The sequence below is a fragment of the Panicum virgatum genome, chromosome 9N, assembly GCF_016808335.1.
Source record: "Panicum virgatum strain AP13 chromosome 9N, P.virgatum_v5, whole genome shotgun sequence".
Classification (NCBI taxonomy): domain Eukaryota; kingdom Viridiplantae; phylum Streptophyta; class Magnoliopsida; order Poales; family Poaceae; genus Panicum; species Panicum virgatum.
The window spans coordinates 4,809,403-4,829,288 of record NC_053153.1 but is presented as its reverse complement, the minus strand read 5'-3'; the positions used below and the strand labels follow the sequence as shown (position 1 = coordinate 4,829,288).

The 19,886-nt window shown below is 51.5% G+C and overlaps 1 protein-coding gene across 1 annotated transcript; it reads left to right on the top strand.

The window, feature by feature from the left end:
- The first annotated feature begins 17,320 nt into the window (after window positions 1–17,320).
- On the top strand, window positions 17,321–18,511 carry LOC120693258. Its single transcript, XM_039976666.1, has 2 exons — window positions 17,321–18,289; window positions 18,403–18,511. The coding sequence occupies exons 1-2, from the start codon at window positions 17,635–17,637 to the stop codon at window positions 18,456–18,458; spliced, it is 711 nt and encodes a 236-aa protein (XP_039832600.1). The 5' UTR covers window positions 17,321–17,634; the 3' UTR covers window positions 18,459–18,511.
- Window positions 18,512–19,886: the final 1,375 nt, after the last annotated feature.

The window sequence follows — 19,886 nt, the reverse complement described above, 5'->3', positions numbered from 1 at the left end:
CTACGAAAGATGTCCAGCTGCATTCTCTGAATAGAAAATGAAGATAAAAGACGATGTAGATAGAGTTTCGGTTGGATATGAGTTTTTTGTTTTTTTAACTAACTCACCAAAAATACAAAAGCTCTTGGAGATACTCTTAAAATCGGCAGAGGTCGGAAAAATTTTAAATGATGTATCATCTTGATATATCACTTTAAAATTAATAAAAATTCCAAAAAAAAGGTCCGCCACGCACACGATCGGAGCGTCAGGCGGAAATGAGGTGTGCCCGGGCGCACAGGGGCTCGCGTACGCCCCTGCCTCAGATGTGTGTGTGAGACAAAGATTTGACGGTGATCTCTGCCTCAAAAGCCGAGCTGAGCCGAGCCGGAAGCCATCCGTCTGATTCTCTCTTTTTTTTTTTCAACAAGGTATCCGTCTGATCCTCACTGGATAGACACGTGATGGACATCTGGGCCAGGAGCGCACGCTGAGACTCCGTGTGCCCGGGGCGCACACAATTTTCTTCCCGTCAGCAGGGCCGGTCCTGAGTTTTGAGGGGCCCAGGGCGAGACTAAAATAGGAGGCCCCTTTAAACATTAGCATACTAAACTATTTTATATTGGTTACAAATATAATTTTAGTTCATTATAAAATATTGTTATTGCTAATAGTTTGGAAAGAAATTTGAGCCTGAAATTAAAGAAAAAAATATAAAGGTTTGTCGTGGGGCTTCTAGGGGTACCCACAGCCGGGTGGCGGAGCGCACCCGCCTATTTCCAGTGAGGGAGTACTCGGGGAAGTACTAGGCGATGGGGCTGAATCTACGCTGAGACAAGGACTCAAAAACACACGATTTAGAGTGGTTCGGGCCGCCGGAGCGTAATACCCTACGTCCACTGGGAGATGTATTGTTTTTGGTGTGTATGAACATATCCTCTGCTGGCCTTGGCTCTTACCCAGCCTGAGGTTTTCTAGCGGCGCCCCCTCCTTTTATAGACCAAAGGGGGGAGCGGATACATTGGACGTTGGGGCCCCGACAGGTGGGCCCAATGCGACTGTGCAGCATACTGCGCAGAGTACTCAAACGACTACAGTAGTTGCGAATCTTTCCTCCGATATGCGTACTGCTGCTCCTCTGACTCAGGGGGGTCTTCTCTTGTCCCGTCAGCTAGGTGCCCGTTGGAGTAGCGTAGCTTGCGGCGTGACCTGCTGAGGCTATTATGTAGCGTCATAATGGGCGAAGCCGAGCCGTCGTATCCGACTGTTACGGCAGACTGGCAGACGCGGCATGGGCGGCGCCAGCGGCTCCACTGCCTTGGTAATATGCGATCAATAGTGTCCCCTGGTCAATCAAACGCCTCAGCTTCTGATATATTAATGCAAACATCCACCTACCGCAATGAATACAATGGTGGGTGAACGTCTGTATGGAAACCCAGACAGCCATATCTTGCAGATACGTGGCGTCTCCAGACCACCCGGATGTGGGGTGTCGATTCCTTCCCTTAGTGAGGGGTCCGGGCCCCCATGAGGGGTCCGGGACCCTGCGGGGGTCCGGTCTCCTTGGGAGGTCCGGAGCCCCGGCTGCATGCGCACGAATTCCTGCCTCCTCCGGGACACGTGGTGTCTCCGGACCTTTCCCAATCGTGGGAACGGGTCCGGACCGTTGCTGGGAGAACAGGACTTCGGACCACAGGGGTCCGGCTGCTTGGATGTAGTTAAAGATAACTACAAGACCCTTGCCTAGGCACAGCAAGAAGGGGTACCCCAGCCCTGGGGTACCGACAGTGGCCCCCGGGCCCACCTTGGGAGAGGTACGAACCCGCAAGTGGGGCCACTACCGTGACGTGTTTCTACGCAGCTTGATTGCGTTGGTGTGCTCATGGATAGAGCGGGTGTCCCGGACCCCTGAGGCCGGTACACCTGTTGCCAGGTTTAGGTACTAGAGTGCTCTCCATAGGGCGACGAAGGTGTAGGCTTAGGGTACGGAACCAAGCTAAGCGGCTACACAGACTTCGGATCGCTCAGGGAGCAAACACTGCTTCCCGGACCCAGCTTTTGTCGACCGTGGCGAGCGGTCTCCGCCGGAGCGAGCCACCGGAGTGGACTTGGAGCGACCGTGGCGAGCGGTCTCCGCCGAAGCGGGGCACCGGAGTGGACTTGGAACGACCGTGGCGAGCGGTCTCCGCCGGAGCGGGCCACCGGAGTGGACTTGGAGCGACCGTGGCGAGCGGTCTCCGCCGGAGCGGGCCACCGGAGTGGACTTGGAGCGACCGTGGCGAGCGGTCTCCGCCGGAGCGCGCCACCGGAGTGGACTTGGAGCGACCGTGGCGAGCGGTCTCCGCCGGAGCGGGCCACCGGAGTGGACTTGGAGCGTTGCTGACGATCCGATGAAGCATGTTACCGGACCTCACAGTAAGGTGCAAAGAAACCAAGCCTTATACTAGAAGGGAACCCGGGACCTCTAAAGACAGCAGACTCGGATACTAGAGCGCTTGTAACAGGGAAGTGAAGTACGTAAACTTAAGGTACATTACCAGGCTAAGCTACGCGGAGCTTCTCTTCCCCGGGATACGAGTGCCACTTTTCCAGAGCAGATCCTTAGGGGTCCGGACTGCCTTCCAGATAGAAGGGGTGTTCCCACCTGACCATAAGCTAGCAACTCAACTAGGTTTGTTAGTAACAAGGAAAACTCCGTTCAAGAGGAAAGAATAGTTAAACCAAGGCGAATAAATGTAATCAGGGTGGAGCCTAGGTAAAACTGAGAAAGAAAAACTCCTTTATTATTGTGGTTGTCACGGTATACATCAGAGGTCGGGATTACGAGGTCGGACCTCCACCGCTCCGGACCGCTTCCTGCCTGTTTGCGCGATAGGGCCAGAGGTCGGGTTTACAAGGTCGGACCTTGACCGCTCTGGACACGCACGTAGGCGCCACGTTATTACAAAGGAGGAACTCTCTTAGTCTTTTCTTAGGAGTAACCTACGGCTGCATGCTATACAGCGTGTTCTTCTTCGGAGGTGATGGTTCCCTGGATGTGCCTGAACTGCATCATCTAGCATCACCTCGGGAGCTCGGGGGACCCCTCCTTGCCTAAGAGCTGTCACATGCCTAGGTAGCATGAGACACATTCTTTGGCTTTGAATGGGAGAGGCCCCCTCCCCCTGCCGTCGCCGTTGCCGATGGAAACCAGACACCCTTGCGCAGCAGATGGACCGGTGCGACGCGTGGAGAAGTACGGTCGTTCGCCGGCTTGTCCTTGGTGCTAGCGCCAGGGGCCCCCGCGCGAGGTGGCGGGGGTCCTGTCTGCAGCAGCACCGAGCAACGCTGAGGTGGATCTCCGGTGCTGGAGACGGCAGGACGACACGGTCAACTTCCTCCGGGATGGCCGTCGGCTCCAGGCTCCATGTTGAGAGAAAGCCTTGAGCCGACGCCATGCCACCGGAGAGGAGGTGTGGCCGTTGCTTGAGAGAAAACCTTGAGTCGACGTAGGGGTAGCAGCGCCCAACGGCGCCCCCGCTGTGCGCTACCACACCGGCTCTGAGGTGTTGCCGTGGCGACGCACAACAGACGCCGCTGTCGTGCGCCGCCATACCGTGGGCGTTGGCGCCCCAGTGCCATGGCACGTGGAGTGAGTGCGGCCCTGGCTTCCTTCATCTTCTCGCTCGTCGTTGCAGAGGATGAACACGGCCCAGAAGCCCGAAGATCCAACCTGCGCCTGACCTCCCCACGGACGGCGCCAAAATGTCGTGGGGCATCTAGGGGTACCCACAGCCGGGTGGCGGAGCACCCGCCTATTTCCAGTGAGGGAGTACTCGGGGAAGTACTAGGCGATGGGGCTGAATCTACGCTGAGACAAGGACTCAAGAACACACGATTTAGAGTGGTTCGGGCCGCCGGAGCGTAATACCCTACGTCCACTGGGAGATGTATTGTTCTTGGTGCGTATGAATCTATCCTCTGCTGGCCTTGGCTCTTACCCAGCCTGAGGTTTTCTAGCGGCGCCCCCTCCTTTTATAGACCAAAGGGGGGGAGCGGATACATTGGACGTTGGGGCCCCGACAGGTGGGCCCAACGCGACTGTGCAGCATACTGCGCAGAGTACTCAAACGACTACAGTAGTTGCGAATCTTTCCTCCGATATGCGTACTGCTGCTCCTCTGACTCAGGGGGGTCTTCTCTTGTCCCGTCAGCTAGGTGCCCGTTGGAGTAGCGTAGCTTGCGGCGTGACCTGCTGAGGCTATTATGTAGCGTCATAATGGGCGAAGCCGAGCCGTCGTATCCGACTGTTACGGCAGACTGGCAGACGCGGCATGGGCGGCGCCAGCGGCTCCACTGCCTTGGTAATATGCGATCAATAGTGTCCCCTGGTCAATCAAACGCCTCAGCTTCTGATATATTAATGCAAACATCCACCTACCGCAATGAATGCAATGGTGGGTGAACGTCTGTATGGAAACCCAGACAGCCATATCTTGCAGATACGTGGCGTCTCCAGACCACCCGGATGTGGGGTGTCGATTCCTTCCCTTAGTGAGGGGTCCGGTTTCTATACAGGGGTCCGGGCCCCCATGAGGGGTCCGGGACCCTGCGGGGGTCCGGTCTCCTTGGGAGGTCCGGAGCCCCGGCTGCATGCGCACGAATTCCTGCCTCCTCCGGGACACGTGGTGTCTCCGGACCTTTCCCAATCGTGGGAACGGGTCCGGACCGTTGCTGGGAGAACAGGACTTCGGACCACAGGGGTCCGGCTGCTTGGATGTAGTTAAAGATAACTACAAGACCCTTGCCTAGGCACAGCAAGAAGGGGTACCCCAGCCCTGGGGTACCGACAAGGTTGAAAATCAGAGCACATCTACACATGACCATAAGTGGCATATAAGCTTTGAAAGCCATCGATCTTGCATTACGCTGTCGGCTTGCTAATATTGGGCTGGTGTTATTTGTTATGTTAGCAATGCACTTGAATTTCATCCGTTGAAGCACTGGAAGCCTGACTGCTGAGCTTTTACTAGAATCATTACTAGTTGCATAACCATCACGGGGCCCCTTGGGACTTGGGGGCCCTGGGCGGTTGCCCCGGATGGCAACACTACAGGGCCGGCACTGCACGTCAGGCAGGACGCAGCGAAAGAAAAGCCCCGTTTGGTTTCTAGAAGTACCTAGAAATAGTACTGTTTATCGCGCACACAATTTTCTGCCGTCAGGCAGGACGCAGTGAAAGAAAGGACCCGTTTGGGGGCTGTTCGGCTGGTTTGATGAACAGTGCTCGGCTAGCATATTACGGTTTATTTTCTTTCACAGAATACTATTCATTCTACCAGCCGAACACTATTCATTCTACCAGCCGAACATACTTTTGGTTTTCTAGAAGTACGTACTGTTAAACACTTTGACCGTTAGTTAGAATTATTAAATAAATGCAGTTTACAAAATTAATTTAAAAAGTCCTGCGCTAGGACTCTAACAAATCTAACAAAGTCATTGATCACATAATTAGAGAATGATTACTGTAGCATCTCTGTAGCAAATTATGAATTAATTACTGTTATTATATTTGTCGCAAAAAATTATAATCATCCATGAAGAGATTTTTGCAAATGAATTTTATTTAGCCCGCCATATACGAAAGATTACCGTTCTAAATCTCTTCTAGAAGGGAACCAAACATGACCAAAGATGCGCCACGTACCCGTACCCATTTAGTTACCAAAAATTTTCACCCAAAAATTTTTACCTCCCCTTTGAACACAAGTATTAAATATAGTTAAAAAATAAAACTAATTGCACAGTTTGAATGTACATGACGAGATGGATCTTTTGAACCAAATTAGTGCATAATTAGCTATAAGTGCTACAGTAACCCACATGTGCTAATGATGCGGTTAAAGGCCTCAAAAGATTCGTCTCACGGTTTCCAGGTGAGTTCTGAAATTAATTTTTTAATTAGTGTCCGAAAAACCCTCCCGACATCTGGTCAAACAGTCGATTTGACATCCAAAAATTTTCATTTTGGAAACTAAACAAAAGAGCCAATGCAAGTGGCTGGCTTGACTTGTGACGAGGTTGGCACATCTGTGCCATGTGATGCAGTTGATCGACAACTCTTCAGAACAAGTACTACGGTTACAATTGGTGATGCTCGAAAAGCTTCTTTCTGGCATTCTTCCTGGCTTGGCGGCAGAGCTCCAATTGATATTGTACCTAATCTCTACAAGCTGGCATGGAGGAAAAATAGAAAGGTGAGAGATGAACTGCAGGATCAGAGCTGGACGAGAGGGCTGTGGCGCATGAGCACAGTTCAACAAATGGCAGAATTCGTGTTCCTTTGGGACCTAGTGCAGCAAGCTGTGTTGACTGATAACACTGATGAAATTAGCTGGAGCTGGAGTGCAGATGGAGCTTACTCGTCCAAGTCAGCTTACTTGGCACAGTTCACCGGTTCTTTTGCAGCTTTTCAGGGCAATGATATTTGGAAGGCACAGGCCGAAGGAAAACACAAGTTTTTTGCATGGCTTTTGGTGCAAAGTAAAATACTAACGGCAGACAAGTTAATCAAGAGGAGTTGGCCGTGTGACCCAGTCTGCAAGCTGTGCGACCAGGAGCAAGAAACGGCGATACATCTCTGTTTAGAGTGCGTCTTTGCGCGGGAGGTCTGGTCTCTCATGAGAATTTGGTCAGCTGGGTTGGTGCAGGTGCCGGAACCAGGTTTGGAGATCGACGATTGGTGGAAATCATCCGTGAATAATCTGTCCAAGGCTGATCGAAGGATCGCTGCTGGTCTTCTAATGTACACGGCATGGAACATCTGGAAGGAAAGGAATCGCAGAGTTTTTCAAGGCGTTTCGACGTCAGCTCCACAGGTTTTTGCTCTCATCAAGGAGGAGCTTGGTCTGCGGCAAGCAGCCTTGAGAGTGCCGGGTGTATCTTAGCTCATGTTAGTTTGCTGTATGTTTCGCTTGTGCGTGAGTTTTTCTTTCCTATGTAATATTTAACACTTTATTTGAACTTTTGCTTTCCCTCCTTAAATGATTTGGCAGCGCTCCTGCCGGTTTTTCAAAAGAAAAAAAAACAGACGCAAAAGAGCCAATGCAAGTGGCTGGCTTGGCTTGTGACGAGGTCAGCAGGCCCTGACAGGGCACAGATCTCTCTCGCCACTGGGGGTCCTGCAGCCGGTCACACACCACCACCATGGCACTGGGCACCATGCCAGGCATGGTTGTCAGATTGGATCTGAAGAACAGCTCGGAGAGGCAAAGGATGGACATCATGATGTGCGCTGCCACTGGCCCACAACGTTCTGTTCGGTGCTCGTCGCATCATCTTATCGATCTCAACATGCAAAACCCGCAGGTGCTGTCCGCGTTCGCCGAGCAGCGGCATCGACCTCATCGTCACGGTTTACGACGACCTGCACCCGGTCATGGCCACCATCCTGTCCCAGTCGCTGCCGTAGCTCATCGGCTCATCGCCGGCGTGCGGCTGACCGGCATCGCCATGGGAAACGAGGTGCTCGCCACCTCGTACCCGCCGCGTCAAGGATGGCGTCGGTTGGCCATGCCTCCAGGCCATGGACGGTCGTCCAGAGCGCGCCAGATGTTCTGGAAGACGGAAGCGAGCGGCGACGAAGTTCCCCGCGTGCTCGACCAGAGGGATCGCCGGCGACCGCTGCTCCATGACCCCAGACCCCGTGATCAATCTGACCCGAGCCTCCGGTCTCCGCCATGGCGCCATGCCACCGTGCAGCTCCCGCGCCTGCTTGCCGAGGACGGTAAGCCCCGAGCTCGATCCGCGCTCGATCTACGCCGCACGTGTTCTATCGGACGTCTGTCAGGGGCCCGGGTGGACGGTATTCAAAATACCGTCCGCCCCCCGGTCGTCGCCAGGACGCCGCCCCTGCTGCACACCGTGGCTCGCCGGAGAGCCCCCGCGCCGCGGGCATTGGTTAGCTCCTTCTCCTTCCTCCTAGAAGAGGTCAGCCTACATGGCGTCCTGGTGCGCGAACATAGTTGCGCCGCATGTTCTCCGTCTGCATCCTGGGCACTCCCGCATGATCCGCGCGGGCAACTACCGCTGGCCGGTGGCCCGGTGCTGTTCCTGCGGGAGAACCTGCTCACCGCGTACTCCCGCTTGCGGCGACATGCCGCACGCCTCGCGGGGCTGGGACGCCGTCTCCCGGAACAAGCGCTTGAGCCCGGCGTGGGCTGCTCAGCGCCTTGCGCACTGGGATGGATTGTCAGGCGCTCCCTGAATCTAGCTGCAAAGTAGAACGCTGATGCTGCGGTCGCGCTCTCTGTCGCACCGTCCACTCCGATGCTGCGCCGCCTGCGTTGCGATGGAACTCGGTGCGGTACTGCGGTAGGAAGCTCGCGCCGGCGGCGATGACGAGGTACGAGCCGGCGACCCCACGGTTACTTGCCCAGACCGGAGCGTGCGAGGGCTGTCCTCGAAGGAAGCGGTGACGACGTCGCGTCCTCGGCCGATGAGCCGTCAGGCGTCCTCCACCGCACTCCAGGGGTGCGCCGGACCTGGGCATCCGGCCTTCGCCTCCGCCATGGCGCTGATGGCATCCAGCTCTCGGCACGGGCACGCCTGCCTGACAAGGGACAAGGACGACCGAGTCCACGCTCGATCTGGGCCGCACGAGTCCAATCCAACGGCTTAAAGGGTACCAGGGGTGGACGGTATTTGAGATACCGTCCATCCCCCGTCTGTTGTTTCGAGCACCGTCCTCCCCGGACGTCGCCTTGGCTGCATGCCTCGGCTCGCCGGAGAGCCGCCGAGCGCCCGGGACTTTGCTGCCTCCCTCTCCCCCTTGTTGGAAGGGGTCAACACCCATGGCGTTCACCGATTGCACCACAGCGACATGACTAAGGTCCAAGGACCAGGAAGAGCTGACTGAGCGCCGGTGCGCGAACACCGAACACCCCTTGTGCAGCTGTGCTGCAACAACTCCGTCTCTTCCGCACGCAGTGGCTCGCCGGAGGCCCGGAGCGCCGCCTCATTCAGGCCGTTCTGGGTCGCTATACCGAGTCTCGTCGTCAACTCGTGCACATGCGACATGGATGCCGATATCGCACTCGGCGTCGTCTGGAACGCCGACAACCACGGCGGACGCCCACGCCATGAACGCCGCCTCGCACTGTGCGTCGGCTCGCCGGAGCACCGCCGGCGAACGGCCGTCCAAACTATCAGGCGTTGCGTCGCTCGACTTCCGCCAATCACACGGCCAACAGTACGCGCATCGATCAGTATTGCATTTGGGGAATCGTCTAAAAGGACTAGCAGGCATGCTCCACAGCAACAGTAGTAGCAGGTCGAGCGAGCAGAGACAATGCGGCATTTTACTATCAGATTGTCCACGGGTTCATATTCAGAATTCTCCTAGTATGCATATGAGGGGCCAAGGTACAAATCTCACTCACCATTATCACACACCGCAACAGCAGGCATCGATAGACTCAGACGTCAAAGCCTGCAAGTGCCTCCACAAAGCCACAGAAGCTCACTCTGAATAATCTGAAGAAAGATAACACCGCCACAAGCCCTCAACGTTCGGTGTGTTACACAATGTCTTTATTTGATCCCATCAATACAGCAATCATGCTTGGCAATGAAAGCCATGCATGGTTAAGACTATTGTAACAGCCATGGTTAAGGTTATTGTAACAGCCATAGTTAAGGGCATGAATGAGCCTTATTGCTGAGAGAGAGAATTCAAGGACTGCACTAATGTTAGCCATAACATACCCTGTAATCCCCTATATATACATCTACCCTTGAGATCAGTAAGAGATTGCCCATTCACTATTCTATTGTGTCCACAATTTCTACAATAACATGTTATCAGCAGCTCTAAGAACTAAGCAAGAACAATAGGAAGAGATCACCTGAATTTTGCAACGGTAAGATGCCTCGTCGACCGATTCCCCTTGATATTGGCTCCTCCCTTCCTCGAAATCTTCGTGCCCGCCACCTTTTGTCGCCTCTGGTACCAGCAGCTCCCTGCACTCCTCCGAGCTCCAGTGCGTCGCCTACAACACGACAGGGGTCGTGCCGCTGGTTTTACCGGCCATGGCCTCCGGTCTCCTCCCTCGGGCTTCTTTTGTCGGTGCCCCTGCCGCGGGAGGGTGGCGCACTGGAGCCCGGAGGAGTACAACGAGCTGCTAGTACAAGAGGCGACGAAGGTGCCAGGCATGAAGATTTCGAGGAAGGGATGAACCGGCATCAAGGGGAATCGATCAACGAGCCATTCTTACCCTTGCAAAATTCCAGTGATCTCTTCCTCTTGTTCTTGCTCAGTTCTTAGGGCTGCGATCTAAACATGCAAACCCTGCAGGTGCTGTCCACGCTCGCCGAGCAGGGGCATCGACCTCATCGTCGCGGTTTACGACGACCTGGACCCGGCCATGGCCACTATCCTGTCCCAGGCGCTGCAGTAGCTCATCGGCTCATAGCCACCGAGCGACTGTACTTCCAGACCACACACGTGACCGGCATCTCCATAGGAAACAAGGTGCTCTCCACCTCGTACCCGCCGGCGGCAAGGACGGCGAGGTCGACCCGACGGCCTCGCGGTCGGTCGGCCATACCCCTGTTCGAGCCTCCGGGCCCATGGACGGTCGTCCAGAGCGCACGACGGCACGAGATGTTCCGGAAGACGGAAGCGAGAGGCAACGAAGTTCCCCGCGTGCTCAACCGGCGGGATCGCCGGCGGCCGCTGCTTGACGACCCCGTGATCAATCTGACATGAGCCCCCTGCCTCTGCCATGGCGCCATGCCACCGTGCAGCTCCAGCGCCTGCCTAACGAGGACGGTCAGCCCCGAGCCCGATCCGCGCTCGATCTGCGCCGCACATGTTCCATCGGACGTCTGTCAGGGGCCCAGGGTGGACGGTATTTGAAATACCGTCCACCCCGGGTCAACAGCGTCCACCCCCTGGTCGTCGCGAGGATGCCGCCCCTGCTGCACACAGTTGCTCGCCGTCGTCGGAGAGCCCCCGCGCCGCAGGCATTGGTGTCTTGATGAGCTCCCTCTCCTTCGTCCCGGAAGAGCTCAGCCTCCATGGCGTCGCGGTGTGCAAGCACAGTTGCGCCTGCACTCAGTCTCCACGGCACGCGGTGGCTCAGCGGGGTGCCTGCTGGTCTGAGTCGTCTGACCCCGGCGAGTCGCGACGCCTTGGCATGCAACACGGATGCTGACGTACTGCTCGTCCTTTCGAACGATGGCCACAATACGGTCGCCGCCGCCGCCGCCGCCGCCGCCGCGACGCCTCTTTTCCCCTTAGCCATCAGACTATGGGCTTCGGCTGCATCCTCTGATGCGTGTTGCGGAGCCGGTCGCCGGCGCTGGGCACTCCCCCGTGATCCGCGCTGGCAGCTACCGCCAGCAGGGGCTATTCCGCGCAAGAACCTGCTCGCCGCATGCTCGGCTACCGCTGCGGCGACATGCGGCACGCCGCGCCGCGCCGGGACGCCGTCTCCTGGAACATGCTTGGTTTCCTGGGACCCTGAGTGGCCCTCAAGTCTGAGCTCTGAACCTCGCTGCAAAGTTAGAACGCTGGTGCTGCGGCCCACTTTGATCATGCGTTGCAATCGAAGCGGTAGGAAGCTCACGCCGGCAGCGACGACGAGGTACGAGCCGGCGGCCCCACGGACGACTGCAAAGACCAGAGCACGCGAGGGCAGTCCTCGATGGAAGCGGAGGCGACGTCCCCCGCGTCCTCGGCTGACGAGCCCGCCGACGGCCTCCGGACCTCCGCCATGGCGATGGCGGCATCCAACTCCCGGGCGCGGGCGCGGGCGCGCCTGCCTGACAATTGTGAGGACGACCGAGTCCTCACCCGATCCGGACCGCACGAGTCCGATCCAACGGCCAAAAGGGTAGCAGGGTGGACGTTATTTGAAATACCGTCCTCCCCTGGTCGGTATTTCGGACACCGTCCACCCCAGTCGTCGCAGGGACGCCGCCATGGCTCACCGGAGAGCTGCCGGACCCCGGGACTTGGTTGCCTACCTCTCCGCACATGTTCCGCATGCAAGCTGGGTGCTGATACCGATATCATACTCGGCGTTGCGTTTCGAACGACTACAACAACGGCAGACGCCCCATGAACGCCGCCGCCGCCTCGCCGGAGCACCGCCGGCGTTCGCCGTTCAGACCGTTAGGCGTTGTGTTGCTCGCCTTCGACCAGTGTCACGCCGAACAGTACACACACATCGATCATTCGATCTGTAAATCGTCCAAAAAGACTAGCAGGCATAATGCTACACAGCAGGTGTTCCGCAGATGTGCAGACAATGTGGCATTTTGTCAAGCAAGCATAGACAATATGGCATTTTGTCTTCAGAATGTCCACGGGTTCAGACTTACCATTCTCTAGTCTGAAGATTAATCTAGTAAATGACTGTACAGAGGAAAAGAAAAACTTTTAGCACATTTCTCAAGCTTTGCATTTGAGGAGCCAAGCTACAAATATCTCTCACCGCTACAGTGCTCAGAGGTCGCTGCTAGTATCACACACCGCTACACCAGTCACCACTCACCAGGCATGGTCGTCAGAACAACCGAGAGGTCCAGGAGAGGCCAAGGAGGACATCCTGACCCCCACTAGTAGGATTGTTGCTTGTCAAGACAGAGCCCATGATGTTGTGCAGCCTCACCCCTGTTCAAATGCAGATCACAAACAGACAGCGAGTCAGTGATTCAAAAACAAGTGCAGTGGTACATGTTTTTTTAGAATATGGAAAATTCAGGATTTCCGTAGCATAGCTAGTAACCCAATCTAAAGAACTTAGCTGGTCTGAACCAGAAAACAGCAGAAAAGAGACTACAAGGACGACGCAAAGGGCACTACCAGTATACTCCAACATCATGAAGGAACTGGTGAACGTCACCTAAGATCTGCATGACATTTCTGTTGCTACATTACATTGCCCAAATCAGACCAAGAACATGCTTATACAAGAAATGGTAGGTACATCACGTTCAAAAAAGAAATGGTAGGTACTAAGTTACTAACCTGAGCCCTGATGATCGCACTTCGCTTGTCTTGCTCGGCCAATGAAGATTGGCATGGTCAGCTTCTTGTGTAGCAACCTGTTTTGGCTCCAATGGCATGAGTGGGCATGCAAGGAAAGCAAGCTTGGCAGTTCACAAGACATACTTTCATGTAACTGAGACAGAAGCAAAATTGCTGTCTAGTGTTTTACTTATACTTACCATGCGAGTATGCGATTAATATTTGCTCAAGCAACTTTAACCTTATCAATCCCACGCTAGTGCACTCTAAGCAGATTCCTTCTGAATGTAGAACCCAACCACAGAGGGCAATGTCGAAATATATTTGGAAGCCTCAGCAAACCATCAGCATGTAAACATTTCAGAGCAAGGGATCACAGCAAAGAAAAGCTTAGCAAAATCAGAGAGGTAACCAGGCAATGATGCACTCAGTCTGATACCAAACCAGCAGGCCCCATCTATTATCTTATTATTTGGCCAACAAATAGAGCCTTCACGTTCACTTTCAAAGTCTAAAAATTCTCATGTTAATCGGAGAAAAATACAAAAATAAAAATTACCTACCACTGCCATTATAATAAAAATTAGCCTTAAATACTCATGTGCCCAATTAAAAATCACCCACCAATATCATTATGAAAAATTAAACATAAAATATTATTTAGCTATGTATCAGTTACAAACATATACTGTTAATAAAAATTAAAGCTAACAACAATCAATCAAAATAAAATGAAATAAGAATAATTATATGCATAGTATTATTAAAACTCAACAAATCAAATCGTTATTATAGGTAGATCATATTTGAATTGTTTTAACCAATAATAAGACATAATTTACGATAATGAACAGAATGATGTATGGTATATATAATCTTTAAGTAAGGATGCAATGACATGCAAATTTTTGAATTTTCAATATTAGCCGCGCAAATGCGCGAGCTATACGCCTAGTTATGAACCACACGCCAAGAGCCTCAAGTAGTTGCACACAATAAATTGTCTAAGTGTCTTTTCTGAACAAAAAAAATTATCCAAGTGCCAAGATTCTCTCTCTCTTTTTTTTTCAACATGGTGTCCGTCTGATTCTCACTGGATAGACACGTGATGGACATCTGGGCCAGGAGCGCACGCGAGACTCCGTGTGCCCGGGGCGCACACAATTTTCTTCCCGTCAGGCAGGACGCAGTGAAAGGAAGGCCCGTTTGGTTTCCTAGAAGTACCTAGAAATAGTAATGTTTATCGCGCACACAATTTTCTTCCCGTCAGGCAGGACGCAGCGAAAGAAAGGCCCCGTTTAGTTTCCTAGAAGTACCTAGAAGTAGTACTGTTTATCACTTTGATCACTAATTAGAGTTATTAAATAAATACAATTTATAAAATCAACTTCAGAACCTCTGCGCTAGGAACCCTAAAGAATCTAACAAGATCTTTGAGCACATAATTAGAGAATGGTTGCTGTAGCATCTCTGTAGCAAGTCATGGATTGATTATTGTTATTAGATTCGTCGCAAAAAAGTTATATTTATCTGTAAAGAGATTTTTTACAAATAGATTTTATTTAGCCCGCCATATACAAAAGATTTCCCGTTCTAAATTTCTTCTAGAAGGGAACCAAACATGGCCAAAGATGCGCCACGTACAGACGCAAAAGAAATTTGGGGGACTCGGAATTCTCGATTTGGAGCTGTTTAGTAGGGCTTTGCATATAAGATGGTTATGGTTAGAGTGGACCGATGAGGAACGACCTTGGGTTGGCACATCTGTGCCATGTGATGCAGTTGATCGACAACTCTTCAGAACAAGTACTACGGTTACAATTGGTGATGGTCGAAAAGCTTCTTTCTGGCATTCTTCCTGGCTTGGCGGCAGAGCTCCAATTGATATTGTACCAAATCTCTACAAGCTGGCATGAAGGAAAAATAGAAAGGCGAGAGATGAACTGCAGGATCAGAGCTGGACGAGAGGGCTGTGGCGCATGAGCACAGTTCAACAAATGGCAGAATTCGTGTTCCTTTGGGACCTAGTGCAGCAAGCTGTGTTGACTGATAACACTGATGAAATTTGCTGGAGATGGAGTGCAGATGGAGCTTGTTGGAAATAAATATTTCAGTTAAGATATTGTGATCTTCACTATTAAGTAAGCGTTTAAACCATCTAAACGCGATTAAGGAAACCTAATGATAAAACCCTAATGGGCTGTGATCAGCAGGCCCATTAGGCCCGTTTCCAGAGGCTGGCCCCCAGCCCCACAGTGCCTATAAATATAAGGTCGTGGTTAGCACCTTAATGACCATTCACGTCATTCTAAAACCCTAGCCACCGCTAGTCTGATCGCTAAGGGCACTGGAGGGGTTTGGAAGGCCAAGCACTCCCGTTTGGCGCCCGGAGGACGCCGATTCGCTGCTGCATCTCCTACACCGACAAGAACGCCTACTTCCTCTACGGATCAGGCGTAAATGGATGCTGCTACTGCTAACGCTGGTATAATGTTAACCATTTATTCCGCATTAGATTGATCTGTCATGAACTAGGTTATGTTAAGATCTTGGGTTATTAGCCTATAATGTTTAAGCCTGGCTAATTCTAACAATCGGTATCATGAGCCATCTTAACCTAGTCATGCACGATCAATTTTGAGCCATGTTTATGCCTCTGTTTTCGTCGGTTTAAGATGCAAAACGTGCTGTGCAGATTAGATCTTATTGCACAGTTAAGTTTGATTCACGGTTTAGATGCAATTAGATCCTGCATAATGGCTTTTATGTGTTTATCATGCGTGATTAGATCTAAATCATGGTTAATTATGTTTCTGATCACGAGATTAGATCTAATCTAATTCGGTTTAGGTCTAGTTTAAGATTAATCTTGATCTGTTATGAGTTAAGTACCGGATTAGATGCAATCATGCCTAAGTAATGCATCAGATTAAGTTAATTTTCATGATTAAGTTGAGTAATTAAGGTTTTAGGGTTTCGGTTCTTAATCTGTTCCCCAAATTTATGCCACTGGTAAGTTAATTTCCGCAAATTAGATCCAAATTCATGAGATTGGATGCATCAGTAAGCATGTAGAAGAAGAGGATTGCAAATTTCAGATCGAATTAAGAAAACCCCCAAATCTCATGATGAACCCTAACCCTAAGATTGAAGGAGCACTTACCTGTGTGTGGCCATGAGTATGCCCACTGAGCACCACGACAGGGCCTCCCCGACGGAGCCGCGCGCGGCTTGAGCGCACGCGGCGCCGGCGGGAGGGCCCGCGGTGGCGCATGAGGAGCAGCGGCGCCACACCGCTCACCGCGCTGGAGGCCACGGGCCGCGCATGAGGAGTACCAGCGCTCGGGCCCGCACATGAGATCTGGCGGCGGGACCAGAGCAGCCGGCGCGTGTGGCACGCGCAGACCCGCGCGTGGCCATCGCCCATCAGGCGGCACGCGTGGCCCAAGGCGGCGCGCTGAGGGCTGCAGCGCCCGCGTCAAGCTGCAACGGCGGCCGGAGCTCACACCGCGGGGCCCGCTGGTGCGCGCCACACGCGCATAAGCTGGCGGCGGCCCCAAGGCGGACGCGCGGTGGCCGGACCAGAGCAGCTGCGCGTCCGGGTTCCTGCGCGGCCGGGCATGAGGGCTGGGCTCGCGCGCGTAAGCGGCAGCGCGTAAGCGACGGCCGGACCAGAGCAACTGCGTGTGCACGCGCATGAGGAGCGACGCGCTCGCGCCGATGGACGGGCCTGCGAGCAGTGGCGGCTCGGGCTGAGATAGGAGAGGGAGTGAAGGGAGTTAGGGCATCCCTCCGACAGCTCTTCTCTTTTTTTTTATACGAGGCGACGATAGTTTGTGGTCGTTGGATTTAATGAACGATCCAGATTTCACCGCATTAGGGTTTCGCGGGATGGGCCGGACTGGGCCGCGCAGCAGCTTAACGGGCCGCGCAAAGAGGGGAATTTTTGGGCCGTTTTTGTTTTTGGTTCAGATTTATGTCTTTTAGCCCAATTTTAAATGTTTAAAGCCTTTTCTATTACTGTTTCTTATGATTTAAGCTCAATTTAATTGCTGTTATGTTTAAAGGCTTTAATTATTTCTGTTGCACTTATTATTACCAGCATTATGTTAATTAATTTCCATGAGTTATGTAAATGCCTTTAATTATGTTTTAATTGCATTTATTCACTAAAAATTATGTTCATCCACCATAAGCAATTAAGATGCACTCTATTTAAATGGAACCATCGGGAAGTTTATTTAGAGCACTTGTAATTAATTCTGACCATCGTTGATTTAATTATGAGTTTTAATGATAAATTTCGTTTGTTTTCCCCATCGGTGATGCAAATTGAAATTTATGTATGATTTTAATCAGACCATCGTAGGGTTAATTTCATACTTCTTATGCGCATCTTAATTGTGAGTTTAATTAAGTTATTGTTCTCATGATTTTCAGTGAACACTGTGACGGGCTACCTGAAGTCCATTGAGCCCCTAAATGGCACCAACTACCCCAGCTGGTATAAAGATGTTCAGGTGGCCATTGCTGTGTGCGAGTATGATCTCGCCTTACGCCAAAACAAGCCAGCAGAGCCCACTGATCCCAATGGTGATCGTACTGCCATTGAGAAGTGGGAGAGATCAGACAGGATGGCCAACATGATCATTAAGAAAACGATCACTCCGGCCATCTGTGGTGCTATTCCTGATAAGGACCAGGATGGTAATGATCTGAGCGCCAAGGCATACCTTGCCAAGCTGGAGGAGAACTTTAAGAGTTCTTCCAAGACTTATGCTAGCACCCTGATCATGAAGATGCTGACTTCACAGTATGATGGGCAAAGTGGAATCAGGGAGCACATTATGAGCATATGTGACATGGCAAATAAGCTGAAGACACTGGATATGGCTATCTCTGATGGTTTTCTGGTGCACTTCATCATGACTTCTCTGCCAGTACAGTACAGTCCCTTCAAAATAAGCTACAACACTCAGAAGGCGACTTGGAGCATGGCTGAGCTCATTAGCTACTGTGTTGAGGAAGAAGAAAGGCAGAAAGCTGAGAGGATGAAGGATGCTGTCAACATAGTCAGCGAGCGCTTTGGGCGTGTTAGCATGAGCAACACTCCTAAGCATCAGGCTGAGTCTGGCAGCAGCAGGCAGCATAAGAGAAAGTTTAAGGGCCATAAGAGCAAGGCCGTGTCACATAAGAAGACCTCTAATGAGAGGCTGTGCAAGTTCTGCAAGTCACCTAAACATGAGCAGAAGGATTGCCATGGATTTAAGGAGTGGCTTAAGAACAAAGGTACAATTACTGATTCTGTATCTTTTATTGATGAATCATTCTTAGTGAATTTTTCTCCCAATATTTGGTGGATTGACTCAAGTGCCACTGTGCACATTTCCAATTCACTGCAGGTATTCAGTTCGATCCGAACTATAAGAGAGGGGGAGCGAAGTCTAAGAGTGGCTGATGGCAATGAAGTGAAGGTTGAAGGCATTGGGAGCTTCAATTTGGAGTTACCAGACGGCTTTAACTTTAGTTTGCATGATGTTCTTTATGTTCCCAGTTTGAAGAGAAACCTTATTTCAGTTTCGCGTTTAGATAAGTCGGGACATATTTGTGAGTTTGGCAACTCTGTGTGCAACATTAAATTTTATAATTTAAGTGTGGGCCTTGGTCATTTGCAAGGCGATCTTTATTTGCTCTCTCTTGATAAAGTTTATTCTGCAATAAATGTGGATGATGTATCGCATAAGCGTAAGCGTGATGATGAGACTTCTTCGAAATTGTGGCATTGTCGTTTGGGCCACATTTCGAGGGGGAGAATTGAGCGTCTCATAAGAGAAGAGATACTCCATTCATTAGATCTCTCAGACTTAGATCAACAATGTGTTGATTGTATTAAGGGGAAATTCGCTAAGACAATTAAGAAAGGAGCTACTCGGAGTACGGGCCTATTAGAAATAATTCATACTGATATTTGTGGCCCGTTCCCAGTAAAGTCTGTTGATGGTTTTGACTCGTTCATTACTTTCACAGATGACTTCTCTCGTTATGGTTATATTTACCCCATTCGTGATCGATCCGAGTCATTAGATAAATTCAAAATATTCAAGGCTGAAGTGGAAAATCAGCATAATGTCACTATTAAATTAGTGAGATCGGATCGAGGTGGTGAATATTATGGGAGACATGCTCCATTCGGCCAAGTAGCTGGACCATTCGCTAAGTATCTTGAAGAGAATGGTATAAAGGCCCAGTACAGTATGCCGGGCGAACCACAGCAAAACGGAGTTGCTGAGCGTCGTAATCGTACACTAATGGACATGGTATGTAGCATGCTTAGTTATTCTACTTTGTCTGTGGAGCTGTGGATGGAAGCATTAAAAACAGTTGCACACATACTTAATCGTGTTCCTTCCAAATCCGTGCCAAAAACACCTTATGAGTTGTGGTTTGGGAAGAAACCATCGCTTAATTATTTGCGTGTGTGGGGCTGTCCAGCCGAAGCTAAGTTATTTAATCCACAGCAAAAGAAATTAGATGATAAGACGGTGAGCTGCTATTTCATCGGATACCCTTAATAGTCTAAGGGATACCGATTCTACTGTCCTGATCGTTTCACTAAGTTCGTTGAGACCAGGCAGGCTGTATTCCTAGAGGATGCAGGAATCAGTGGGAGCTTTCCGAGGAGGGAAATTAATCTTGAAGAAATACGGGTTGAGCTTCCCATCCCGGCGATTCAAGAAACAGTAACACCTCAGTTAGTGCCGCTGTTTGTTCCTTCCGTTCAGAGTACACCATCTGTTCAGATTACGCCTTCTGTTCAGAGTACTGGCGCTGCTCCGTCTGTTGAAGTAGCTCCTGAGCCTGCGAGAGAACAACAAGCTGAGCAAAT

Excerpts from the sequence above, each read along its gene's own strand:
- LOC120693258 (XM_039976666.1), top strand. The coding sequence starts at position 17,635 with ATGGCCAACATGATCATTAAGAAAACGATCACTCCGGCCATCTGTGGT. Across the intron at positions 18,290-18,402 it reads GGAGTGGCTTAAGAACAAAG|GTATTCAGTTCGATCCGAAC; the intron begins GTACAATTACTG and ends AATTCACTGCAG.